This window comes from Chroicocephalus ridibundus, chromosome 1, assembly GCF_963924245.1.
Source record: "Chroicocephalus ridibundus chromosome 1, bChrRid1.1, whole genome shotgun sequence".
NCBI lineage: Eukaryota > Metazoa > Chordata > Aves > Charadriiformes > Laridae > Chroicocephalus > Chroicocephalus ridibundus.
Window position 1 is genome coordinate 6,522,363 of NC_086284.1, and position 12,298 is coordinate 6,534,660.

Below are 12,298 nucleotides of genomic sequence, written 5' to 3' on the forward strand. Positions count from 1 at the left end.
TGTCAAACGTATTTTGCATTTTTGTACAGATGAGATTTCTCTGGACTGGTCTGTCTGGAACCTTTAACCCCAAAATCGGCACGTTCTCAACACGTTGTCTTTTCTGATTGTTAGAATTCAGGTGTTTGTAGTCCCACCCACGCAGAGTCCTCTGCTGTGTCTGTCACCTCCCTGCTTTTGTTGTTTAAAGTGAGCATTTGGAGCATGGTAATAGTAAGTGTCGGATGCCATCGTAGCTGCTTTGGAAATATTGGAGATACACACATTTCGGCGTCTCTTCTGCAGGGTGGGAAGGTGCTGACCGCTCTTTAGCACGCAGAAACCAGCTGCTCCCGCAAGCAGGAGGTGTTTGATCAGTGTGAAACATCCCTCCCTAGGAAGGCAGAGACTGACGTTTCAGCGCAGCCCGAATCAATGAGATGTGTAGTTCAGGGTTGTGACAGAACTTGTCAGGAGAAAGCACAATCATCTGGTTTTTAATTGTCAAAACGTAGTCATTTCAGTTGGAACAGATGCTTCATCAGCTCTGATGTCTCTGAGCTGTTGCTTTGACAATCATACCCTTCTGCAGCACATGAAACTTCTCATCGTTGCTTTCATACTTAATGAGTAAGTAATGAACAGCGACTGGCATGTGCCCTTAGCAAGGGGTTTCATATTCAGTTTCCCAGCATTTTTCATCGTTGAAAATGAGAAAGAAAGCGGAGTAACCTCGTTTTGTGAGCAAGGAGCGATTGTCCCTCGCTGTGAGCTTCGGCTTTGCTTCAGAAAAGTACCAGTGTAATGTCCCTTAACCTCGGAGCAGGAAAAACTGCTCTCCAGAGGGATTCATTGTGACCAGAGAGCACTCTCCTCACCGTTCTCTGTATGTCAGAGTACAATTCATGCTGTGGCTGAGCCGATGTAATTGCAGGCTTGCCCTTGGGTCACTTAAGAACCTTGGGTCAGTTCTAGAGATGGCGGAGGGTGGCCTTGGGGACAGAGGATGGGTAGCAGCATCAGTCTTGGTTGTAGCCCACGTGGAGTTTTACAGCACAAATCGGCTGATCTGTACTTCTGGTGGGTGAAATGTAGGGTTATTTTTGCTGCTATTTCCAGAGAAAGGTGCTTTCAGATGTAATATACAAGTTTTTAAGTAGCTTAGTGACCAGCTCTGGAGCTTCGTGTCCAGCTCTGGAGCCCTCAGCACAAGAAGGACACGGACCTGTTGGAGCGGGTCCAGAGGAGGCCACAAAGATGATCTGAGGGCTGGAGCCCCTCTGCTGTGAGGACAGGCTGAGAGAGTTGGGGGTGTTCAGCCTGGAGAAGAGAAGGCTCCGGGGAGACCTTATAGCGGCCTTCCAGTCCCTGAAGGGGGCCTACAAGAAAGCCGGGGAGGGGCTGTTTGCAAGGGCATGTAGCGATAGGACGAGGGGCGATGCCTTTAAACTAGAGCAGGGCAGGTTTAGATCAGACATTAGGAAGAAGCTCTTTACACTGGGGGTGGTGAGACACTGGCACAGGTTGCCCAGAGAGGTGGTGGAGGCCCCATCCCTGGAGACATTCAAGGCCAGGCTTGATGAGGCTCTGAGCAACCTGATCTAGTTAAAGATGTCCCTGCTCACTGCAGGGGGGTGGGACTGGATGGCCTTTAAAGGTCCCTTCCAACCCAACACATTCTATGATTAGTGACCGTATCTTGTGTTTAATAACCAGGTGATGGGGAGGCTAAGCTGTTTGGATTGAGTCCGTTCAGCAGAGCTTCGCTTCCTTGCAGACTGAAGGGCAGCAGTACCTCGTGTGCTAATTGGAACAGTCGTGATTCAAAGCTGGCACTTGAAAATCATCTCGACTGGAGCTGGAGCTGTGATTAGCTTTTGCCTCCTTGTAATGGGCATTTCCACTAGAACAGCCTCATCCGTTGGAGATCCCACTATGTGTCCTGAGTTCATAAGCAGCTCTTCTCTGTTCCTAAGAGTTGTCTTAAGCACATCTGAGTTGTTTAGGAGGAGAGGGAATTTCTTCTCCACCATTATTATTGGAGTTCCTGCTGATTCAATCTATTTATCCTCTACTGCCACTTTATTTTCCGTATTTTGGGGTTTTTTTTTTTCCCATATTGGTGTCACGGAATTTATTTGCTTTAGGTAAATTGAAACTGACTCTACTTAGAATATTTTAAAATATTTATCAAATGGCTTGAGGCCCAAGATATTTAGCGTTTTCTAAAGAATAATAGTTCCACAGCGTGGAGTGAGTATCAGTTGCCTTTGTTATCTGCAGTGCAGTTGTAGGACTTCATGGCCCCAGGAGAGCTTGGCAGCTTACGTGCTAATTGCTGTAAAGACACGTTAATAAGAAATATCACATCTACTCAAGAGAATTTATATTCTAAATAGGCAAGTCAGAAATAGAAAAATGGGAGATTTTTGTCCAGCAAAGACGAGGACACCTTCCCAGTTCAGAGTTTAAGAGGTTTAGAGAAGCTGGTGGTGACCAGGACCTCGATGATATACTCTTCCATGGAGATTTGCCAGTGCTTCCTGACCTACCCCAGTTTTATTTTTTATTTTTGTGTGAGGCTTTCTGACCTACAGTCCTGCAGAGATCGTGTATCATTGCTACTACAGTAAGGTACTATTAATAAAAAAAATAAAGTTGCTTTTATCCACTAACCCTAGCAATCTTATTTCGTTTGTGACAGATATGCCAAGAATTCAACAGCACTTGGGCTTGGGAGATGGAAAAAAAAGGCTACCTAGAAATGAGTGTTGAATGCAAACTGGGGATTCTGAAGGTACGTGTTCATCAATTAAGTTTCTAAATGACTTTTTCCATATTCACTTAAATATCTTGAAGATTTTGCTTTTTCACCCACTGAAACATCTTGCAAGTTTAGCTTGACTGAACCATAGATGTATTAAATGCGGAGCTGATCTGGTCATGGGCACGATGCTCGTGGTAGTGGGTTGGGCCCAAACTGAATGTAAGACTTTGCATATTTTTCACCCTTTGTATGAAAATTGTTTTGGACTTACTGTCAGTGGCTATTTGCCTATGCAGTACACTTTTAAAAATGTTTATTAGCTTGCAGTTAAATAAGTTTATGAGAATTCTTAAGGCAAAGGTGGGACTTCATCTTTTCAAGTCTTGAGAAAACTGTCAGCGTCGGTTCCAAGTTATATATGTGCGTTATTCTAGAACGAGATCATTTGTACTACGTAAAAAAAAAAATAAAATCAAAAATAAACTTTCTAAGCTGGCCAGGAAAACAAAATTAAAAAAATTAAAATTTTTCTCATTTAAAAGCAACATGGTCTGGGAAAAAAAAACCCAGTAGCTATAGCTAACTCGTGGATCCAACAGAGGCGCCTAAAAAGGAGTTCCAAATTACACTGAAAAGAAATGAGCTGATTTTCTTATTTCTGTTTATATTTTGATATTTTAACAGTCTTTCTACGTTCTCACTCTTTCAGTATCTCTGCGAATGTCAGTTTGATGACAATCTAAAGTTTAAGAATATCATTAACGAGGAGGATGCCGATGCCATGCGTCTTCAGCCCATTGGTCGAGACAAGGATGGCCTGATGTATTGGTATCAGCTGGATCAAGAGCATAATGTCAGGATGTACATAGAAGAACAGGATGACCAGGATGGATCCACGTGGAAGTGCATTGTTAGGTATTCCCTGTTTTTTTGTTGTGTTTTTTTTTTTTTCTTATTTTCTAGGGGTTTTAGCTATTCGTGACTGGGATTCAGAAATTTATTTCAATAAATCTCCATTTCTCACAGAGTAGGATTCGTGACAGTGGGATTTTTCTGCCTTCACGTGTATGTTTTAGTGAAAAACCATATAAAGAAATAATTCACTGATTTGTTGGTAATAGCCAATGTGTAATTTGTTTTCTGCATAATCAAGCTACAGCGGATATACGGAAAGGGTACCAAGAGGACGATGGCTCCGCATTGCTCGCTGGCCAGCTAAATGCCTTAGGAGATGGAGGAGGACTCTTGCTTCTCTGCCTTCTGCTCTATTAAGACAATTACAAAGGGACAGTTTTGATCTTGGGGGAATTACATTGCAATTCTGACTTAATGGAACTACAAAATTGTTGACAATAACAAATAGGCATGAAAAATCTTCTGGAGTAGAATTCAGCTCGCAGATCACTAAAGATGAGGGGCGTGACGTTGATGCAGACTGACATACGTACGTGGCTCAGTGCCTCAGTTGCTGCAGTTTGGTCTGTTAATATTTTAAAGATACTTTAGCTTCAAATTTATGGGTTTTGTGATTCTTGTTACGTATTTTGTTTTTCACTGTCCTACTCTATGCAAAGCTTATGGGGTCTTTCTTACTGGAAAAAGAATTAGTTTGAAATCTTTTGCATATCTCCCAGTTACCCATTTTTAATTTCTCTCCATGTAAACTTCTTTTTTTAAATTTGCTTACTTCCAAGGGGATTTTAAACTGGACTCAGCAGAATCAACTCTGACTTAAAAAGATCTAAAAAAAAAAAAAATCTAAAAAAAAAAGTCCAATCATAGGTGGATTTTTTTCTGTTTGTAAATTTTAATTTTTATACCTGCAGCTTCTTTACCTATCCATAACTTTAGTAACCAAGGGAGTCATGCAAAACTGTTTAAACCACTATCAATGGGCCATAAAATGATAAGCACCACCAGCAGTGCAGTTTAGACAGCTGTTGCGGGTGGATCAAGTAAATGTATCTAAACAAAGCACTTGGGAGCTGAGCGGTGTTTATCTCTCTTCACGCGTTATAGACTCCAGAGATCAATGCCAAAAGCAGAAATCAGAAATTTTTCTGCTGAAAAAGTTCTGACGCTCCATGCTCACAGCCGAAAAAACACGGTAATGCGTAGTAAAATCTGAAATGGTTTTACACCCGTGAGATTCCGCATCTCAGGGTTGTTGCACTTCCAGGCTTCATTTTTTTTTTTTTTCTGTAAACCTGGGGAAAACAAATTGCTGAACGGTGACTTTGAGAAAATAAATGCGAGAGCCTTATTATTCTGGTCTATTAGGAAAAAAATGTCAGTTTAATCATCACTTAAATTCATTCTACATTAAGGTGTTGTTTTTTATAGTTAGATTTCCAGTTTAAATAAGGAGTTACAGTGCACTGAGGTTCACACGCGTAGAGATGCACAGACAGTTTCTCATAACCCGAGTAGCTGGAGTTTTCTAGACATCTTTGTATTGTTTGCTACGTGTGTTTAGGATAGATGCTTGCAAAAAGTGTCTGAATTACTTAACCGCCTTTGAAAATTTCACTTGAATGATGTGGTTGCTGTTTTGGTGCATGAGCGGAAAACTGCAGCTTCCTCTCTGCTGGGAGAAAAAAAGAAATTGCAAAGAAAAGGCAGTGAGGACTGGTAAGAGGGTAATAAATAAAAGAATAATAGTAGGAGCTTGGATCCAGACGCAACAGAACTTGAGTTGAGATAGATAAGGTCCTTCCAAAAAAAGTGATTTGATTTTGGTGCGGATAAATTGGAAGGTGTCTGATGGCGAAGTTGCAGCCGCTCTGGTGGGACAGGCATTTAACTACGCTCGTATATCAGGTTTTCAGGGCAGCATTCATTTCAGCAGATGGCGTTTGTTTTATTTTTTATGAATCCCTTTGGGGTGATTAAGTGGCTTATCAGACACTATGTTTTTTCTTCTGTCATCTAGAAACCGCAATGAGCTTGCCGAGACCCTTGAGCTCTTGAAAGCACAAATTGATCCTGCCCTGTTGAAAAACAGCAATTCTCAGCAGGAGAATTCATCGCGTGAAAGCCCAAGCATAGAAGATGAAGACACCAAAAAGGGTGAAGAAGCACCTACACAAGGTTTTCTGCCTTCTTTTCTCAAATTTTAAATGTCGTGCTGTGGCAGTGTTAGAATTTTCAACTTCATGAAAAGTTACTGTGTTAGATTAGGGCTTAAAAAAAAAAAAAAAGACAACCACAAAAAATGTTTCTGTTCAAAGTAAATCAAGTAAATATTGAGTACTTTGAAATTATAAATTTTATTGGAGGTTTTTTAGTGTATATATAGGCTCAAGAGTATTTATAAGAAGAGAGCTGTGTATAAAGTGTTTTCTAAGTAATATTATTTTTGCTGTACATTTTGTATAATATTGTAAATAGTCACCATTGTATGTTATTATGGAGCATTGAACTGTTGCCAATCTTTTCCTGTTCTAGCAACATTAAAATTTTAAAAAGAAAAGAAATCTGTTTGTGCAATGCCATGATTGAAATCAATACAGTATTGGGTGTGGTGTTTATTTTTGCTTTTGAGTTTGAATCAAAAAATACAGGTTGCTTCCTCAAATGTATCGTAATCTACAGGATTTTTCAAGAAGACATGAGCTTAAGTTAAAACAATTTAAAATACTAAAGTATTTTAGAAGTGAAGTGGTCCTTAGCTGCCTCCACTGTTCTTTTTTCCTTCCTTATTATCATGTCATTGCACATATTTAACAACTTACTTGACTTGTTGGTTTGTGCGTTGGTTTTACTATCAATATCAGTTAGCCTGAAGTATTTTGTGTGACAAGAATCTGATCTTTTCCAGGTTATGAAAAGCTAAAAATTTGTTATCCCAGGTAATTTTACCCCAGTTACCACCCGGTATTATCATTTTGTTAAAATACGGGAAAAGATTTTCACAATCAGAAACAAGATTTAAGGTTTCCACTGTGTTAGTACGTGTTTCTTCAAATCTCGTGAAGATAATTTGATATATGGCATTAGCCAAGGCCCATCTTGGTTCTGAGCATCAAAGAGAAAGACTCGCTGCTTTATTCTCGTTCTTTGCAACAAACGGTGTAGAACAGAAGAAATAAATAAAATATTTAGATAAAATTTGAGTTGTGGAAGCATGAAGAGACTACTCTAGGAATTGCAGTAAATGATGAACACCAGCAGAATTGTCTGTCAGTCCAAGGCATTTCCAGTATCTAACTGTGCGTATAAGTGACAACATAACCCGTGCGGTTACTGACACTGCAGAATTAATTCCAAGTACTGATCTTTGTCTCACTAGAAATTGGTCAAGCTGGCTTAAATCATCTAATCGAGATCTCTACTTCAGATGTGGATTTACTTTACATTGGATTCAGGAGGAGGCATTTGAAACATTTTAATAAATGTCCCCACTGTAGATAAGTCCCCAAATCCGATGTCACGTTCAGAAGGGTCAGTACTTGCATTAGGCTGTGTATGGATGCAAAATCACTCCTAGGCACTGGTTCCATGTAGTGAATAATGAATTACTTCCATGTGCAGTGATTTAAGTGCAGTCAGTGGATTCAGAGAGTACTACTTTCAGTTGAACAGCTTTAGTATTTCTCTCCGTTAGTCCAAGGACTGCATTCAAAGCCCTTCTACGGTACGGTGAAAACATATTGGAAGACCTGGTACCTGTTCGCTTTGGCCACTTCCCAAACAGCATTAAATTAGCATAAATATAAAAATAAGGTAAACTGAACCAAAGCTTACATGGTTTTTTACTAGGCTGGTTGATTGACTTGAATAGTGTTAAGACAACTTGTGCATTGGCTGAGTCATTTTGTATTTATGAAATGCTTTACGAGCATTTCGGGGAGCTGAACTATAGAACTGTTGCTTTTCGGTATAGAGAAGTTTGGGGATCCTGGTCATCCTTGATGTTAGAAGTTTGGGAGAAAGCAGCAGGTGACGGGAAGAAATGGTTGTACAAAGTTTAGACAGAACGAAACGAAAGGAAGGTGGAAGAAAACAGACATGGAAAAAAATATCTCATTCTCACCATACGGATAAATGTCTTTAAAGAGGCAGCTTTTACGTTACAAGGGCTGAGACTGGGGACCACTTCTGTGAAGGGGGGAAAAACCAGACGTGAGCCTTGAGAATGTTATCGCTCCCGGTGCCTTAGAGATGCATCTCTCCCTGCTGTACTAATTGCTGAGGCTTATTTGGATACATGCTGTGTATTGGAAAATAGTATAAAATATATGCATTCTTCCTCACTGCTCTTTGAGTTTCTAAAATGCTTATTTTCTTTAATGTAACCAAGTTAGCTGTCAAGTACTTGCCCCTGTGTGTTTCTAACCACTTGGGAGGCTCTCATCTTGGAAGAGAATTACACTTGTGTGGAGGGAGAGGGGTGAGATAGAAGAAAAAAATCATCCTTTTGTTTGGAGTTGTGGCACCTTTGCAATAACATCTTCCAGATGGCAGAAGATACTGTTATGTTTTATGGAGTGCTGTTATATTTGGGTTTTTCCTAATTAGTTCCATCACTAGCTGACTCAAAAAGTATGGTAAAATAAAAAAAAAAAACAGAGACATTAAAAGGCTGCGGTAATGATAAATAATAGGCTTAAGTCCATAGTAAGAAAACAGATGCGTGGTTTCTTCTGAACGCTGGAACTGTACTTTAAGCCCTAACGATCTAAAACTGACTTAGCAAAGTAGGCATAACCTAATTCCTTAAGCTCTGCAGTTTTTTCTGGGATATGCTACTGTCTGTGCTTGTTTTAGAAACGGCAGTTGAAGTGAATGTAGAATATTGGCTGTTATTTGTGTTTTGGTAGCACACAGGAGATGTAGTCATTGCCTACAGAATCTAGGTGAATAATGTTGGATGTCTTCTCTTTTCTCCGAACTATTGAAATACAATAGTTAAGTATTGCTTGAAATAAAAACGGGTACAAACAGGGGACTGATTTCTATGTGGAATTTCACTTGAAGAGCGTGGAATCTTCCACCATGTCCTGGTTTGTGAAATAATCCAGAAACTCAAGTGAGACTTCACGTTGATGCTTTGTGCGCCGAGAACTTAGGTTTTATGTGTCCTCTGAAAGTACTGTGGTACTACTAAAGAAGAGGCTGAGATGTCTCTACAAAGAAGGATAAAACTAGAATTCTTCTGCTAGCTTCTGAAATGTAGGTTTTTCTTGATAGATAATTAAAGAGAATTGTGATTCTGTAGCTAAAAATTGAGAACTCACTCATTAAATGACGGTATTAGGTAAGCTAGACTGCTAGTAATTCCGTGAGAGAAGATTCATTTGCGGGGGCCTTTGGGTTGTTGGGTTTTTCAGATAGATAGGCCTTTATTTTGCTGGATGCTCTTTGTAATCCTATAGGTGCCCTGGTTGTTTCATAGCTGTTTTTCTCTGTCAACAGAAAATCAATTAAAAATCAAAGAAGAAAAAGAGGAGGTGGAGGAGCGGTCAATGGAATCGGAAAGCCTTCCTCTTCCTGAGGTCAAAGAAGATGAAAATACGCTGAAAGTGGAGAAGGTGGAAGAAAAAGAAATTATAAAATTGCCAGTAATAGTAAAATTAGAGAAACCTTCAGAATACAATGAAGAAAAGCAAACTGTCAAAGAAGAAAGTGACTCCTTTAAAGAAAATGTCAAGCCTGTTAAAGTAGAGGTGAAGGAAAACAAAATAGAACCAAAAGACTTAAAAGAAGTAAAAAGTTGTACCGACAAAATAGCAGTTCATGAGCCGGAGAGGTTAGAATTTTGTGTTAATGTCAAAACTCCCCAAGAAATGGTGGAGAAATCTGTGGAAGAAAGCGAGAAACTTAAAAATGACCAGCAGGCAAAAATACCGCTTAAAAAGCGAGAGATCAAGCTGACGGATGACTACGACAGTCCAATAAAGGGGCCCCTATGTAAATGCGTTACTCCTACAAAGGATGTCTTGAAGGAAGAAGGGAAACCGGAAGAAGAAGCTTTTAAGAGAGTCCCTACAATTACTGCTTTATGTCCCGATGGGAAAGTGCTAGTAAATGGAGAGGTTAGCTGTGAAAAAATAACCCCAAGTGTCATACAAAATAATAAGTCGGAACACTCTGCTAGCGCAAAGGAAGACAGCGGCTCATTGAAAGAGAAAAATGGACAAAGTGGGGAAAAGGTATCAGACTCGGTTAGCAAAATTATAAAAGCGTGCGAGGTTGAGAAAAACGCGGTAACGGTGGTGAAAGAGGTAGGGGCTGTGGTCTCTGAGATTTCTAATCAGAAAGTGCCTTTAAAGGAGGAATCTAGTCCTGTGGAAAAAGAATCCCTTGACAGCACAGCTACTGAAACGGGAGTGGAAGAGTCTTCAAACCCTGATGACTGTGCCAAAACAACTGAAGAGACACTAGCCATGAAAAGCAAAAAGGACAGACTACCGCCACCCAAAGAATGTTTAGAGAAGTTAGAGAAGTCCACAAATCCATCCGCTCCCGCAGACCAGCCCAAGCTTGCGCTCTCTGATGAAGAGACTCTGAAAAGTAAAGGTGAGTCTGAGGAGAAACCTGATTCTCCAAAAGCTGCTGAGACGCCCCCATCATCTGCTTCTCCCGTGACTTTAGAGAAGCCTGTTTTGGAAAAAGAGGGCTCCGATAGTAAACCGGCTCTACCCGAGGAAAGCAAAGTAGAAGAAAAATCCGGCTCTGAAAAACAAGAGGAAGAGCCAGAAGCTGCCAAGGCAGAGCCACATTCATTGGATGATGCCCATGCTTCTAATCTGGAGGACTCCTCGGAGAGTAAAAAGGAATCTCCACCACCTAAAAGCAAATTTAAATATAAGCTAGTTTCTGAAGAAGAAAGCTGCGCAACAGATAATAAAGAAATAACTTCTGAAAGACAGAAAGAAGGAATTAAATTAACAATCAGGATCTCCAGTCGGAAGAGAAAGACAGAAACACCACCAGAAGAGGTCGGCATTGGCCGCACATTAAGGCGATCTCCAAGAATATCTAAGCCTACTCCAAAAGTTGTGGAGACTCGGGATCAGAAACCTGACAAAAAACGACCCGAAGAGGAAGAGGAGAAACCTGCAGCAGCACAAAAACCGGAACGCAAGGAAGATGCAAAAAAACAAGAGAAGGAGTCAAATTCTAAGGTTAACAAGGTAATACAGTTTTATTACCCAGGAATAAAGAGTACCCGCAGTCTTATTTATAAGGAGAATGTACACTTACGTAGGAATATTGAGGATTTTGTTCCTTTGGCCAGCTTTTGCAAGGAACTGGCTTTGCAACCCAGTTAGCGGACTCGAGAACTGTAAATACACCCCCTAAGAGAGTGTTGACTTACCAGTTTATAAAATCTATCGTTTAACTTGAACTAAGTAGACCAAGTCATCTCAAGTGGATTCTTCTAGGCAATGCAATGCTGAGAGCTGGGTCAGTCTGGCTGAGAGGCTGAACGGAGACTCCCAGCTCCTGTGGATTTACTAGATGGATACTTGGTGGTGGCTGGTTGGTCAGGATGGTCTTAAGCCACAAAGGAACCAAAAAATGGTGAAGAATTAAAAATTTTATGATGACTTCTGTTTCTAGGTGAAGCTAAAGTTATTGTTTTGCTGAGTTCGTGATAGGTGTAGCTTTTCTCATACATGGGATATAAATTTTACTTCGGGTGGAGGTGTCTTCTTTCATGATAAACTTTTGCTTATGCAGCATAGGTCTTAAAAGTGTGTCATATAACATAAGTTAAAATTGCATACGTATAGTTTGCTTCTATGTTTATATAATTATAAACACCATTTATTAATTTATCTTCCTTTTTTCTTCTGGATATGGAGTACAAAAGAGAAACGAGTAACAAAAAATCTACCTTTTTAAGTGTACTTGTTTTATATCAGCTTGAAATCCTACTAATTTTTCCGCTGCTACCCATTTCCGTACTGATTTTTTTTTTTTTGTAGCTCTACCAAGACATTCATTTATTTAGCAAAGCTGAATAATCTTCATAAAACGAGCAGCTGATTTTACAAGGAATGATAACATTTAGACTGAAAAGTGTTGTCATACACATAATGGAGAAAAAAAGGTCAAGGATTAATTTTAAAATTTTCATTTAAGAAAATAAAATCATAGTGGTTGTCAGTCCTACAAGTAGTTTTAATTTTGAAGTACTGTTGGTAAAGGAGTTTCAACTTGATCTCTTTTTTTGAAGGACACAGAGATCTAAAAATACTGACTTTTCTAGATAGATTTTAAAATAAATATGATAGAGGAAGAAGTTTGAAAGTAGTAAGCTTCTGTCATTTTGAGATGAAAAGTACCCAAATCTTTAATAGGCTATTTTATATCTGTTTTCTTTTAAAGAAGGGTTTTTTAAAAACTAGATTTGAAATGATGATGACATATGGGCAAGCCTAAAGTTAAACTAATACTATCATGGATTTAAAGTACCGTAGTAGTACTGCTACTAAAGTTTATTGAACAGTAAAATGAATAAAGAGCTGGAAATTAATGTTAAGAACATGAAACAAAATCGTACCAGTACGACAAATACTCCTTTGGTTGAGTCTGTCCTGC

General features: G+C 39.5%; 1 protein-coding gene across 1 annotated transcript in view; it reads left to right on the forward strand.

Annotated features, from left to right (window-relative positions):
• RSF1 (remodeling and spacing factor 1) overlaps positions 1–12,298 on the forward strand; it is a 66,498-nt gene that overhangs the window by 28,260 nt on the left and 25,940 nt on the right. Inside the window, exons 3-6 of the mRNA XM_063326583.1 lie at positions 2,684–2,776; positions 3,456–3,661; positions 5,679–5,836; positions 9,164–10,884. Coding sequence (XP_063182653.1) covers positions 2,684–2,776; positions 3,456–3,661; positions 5,679–5,836; positions 9,164–10,884 — 2,178 coding nt within the window. The remainder of the gene's footprint in view (positions 1–2,683; positions 2,777–3,455; positions 3,662–5,678; positions 5,837–9,163; positions 10,885–12,298) is intronic.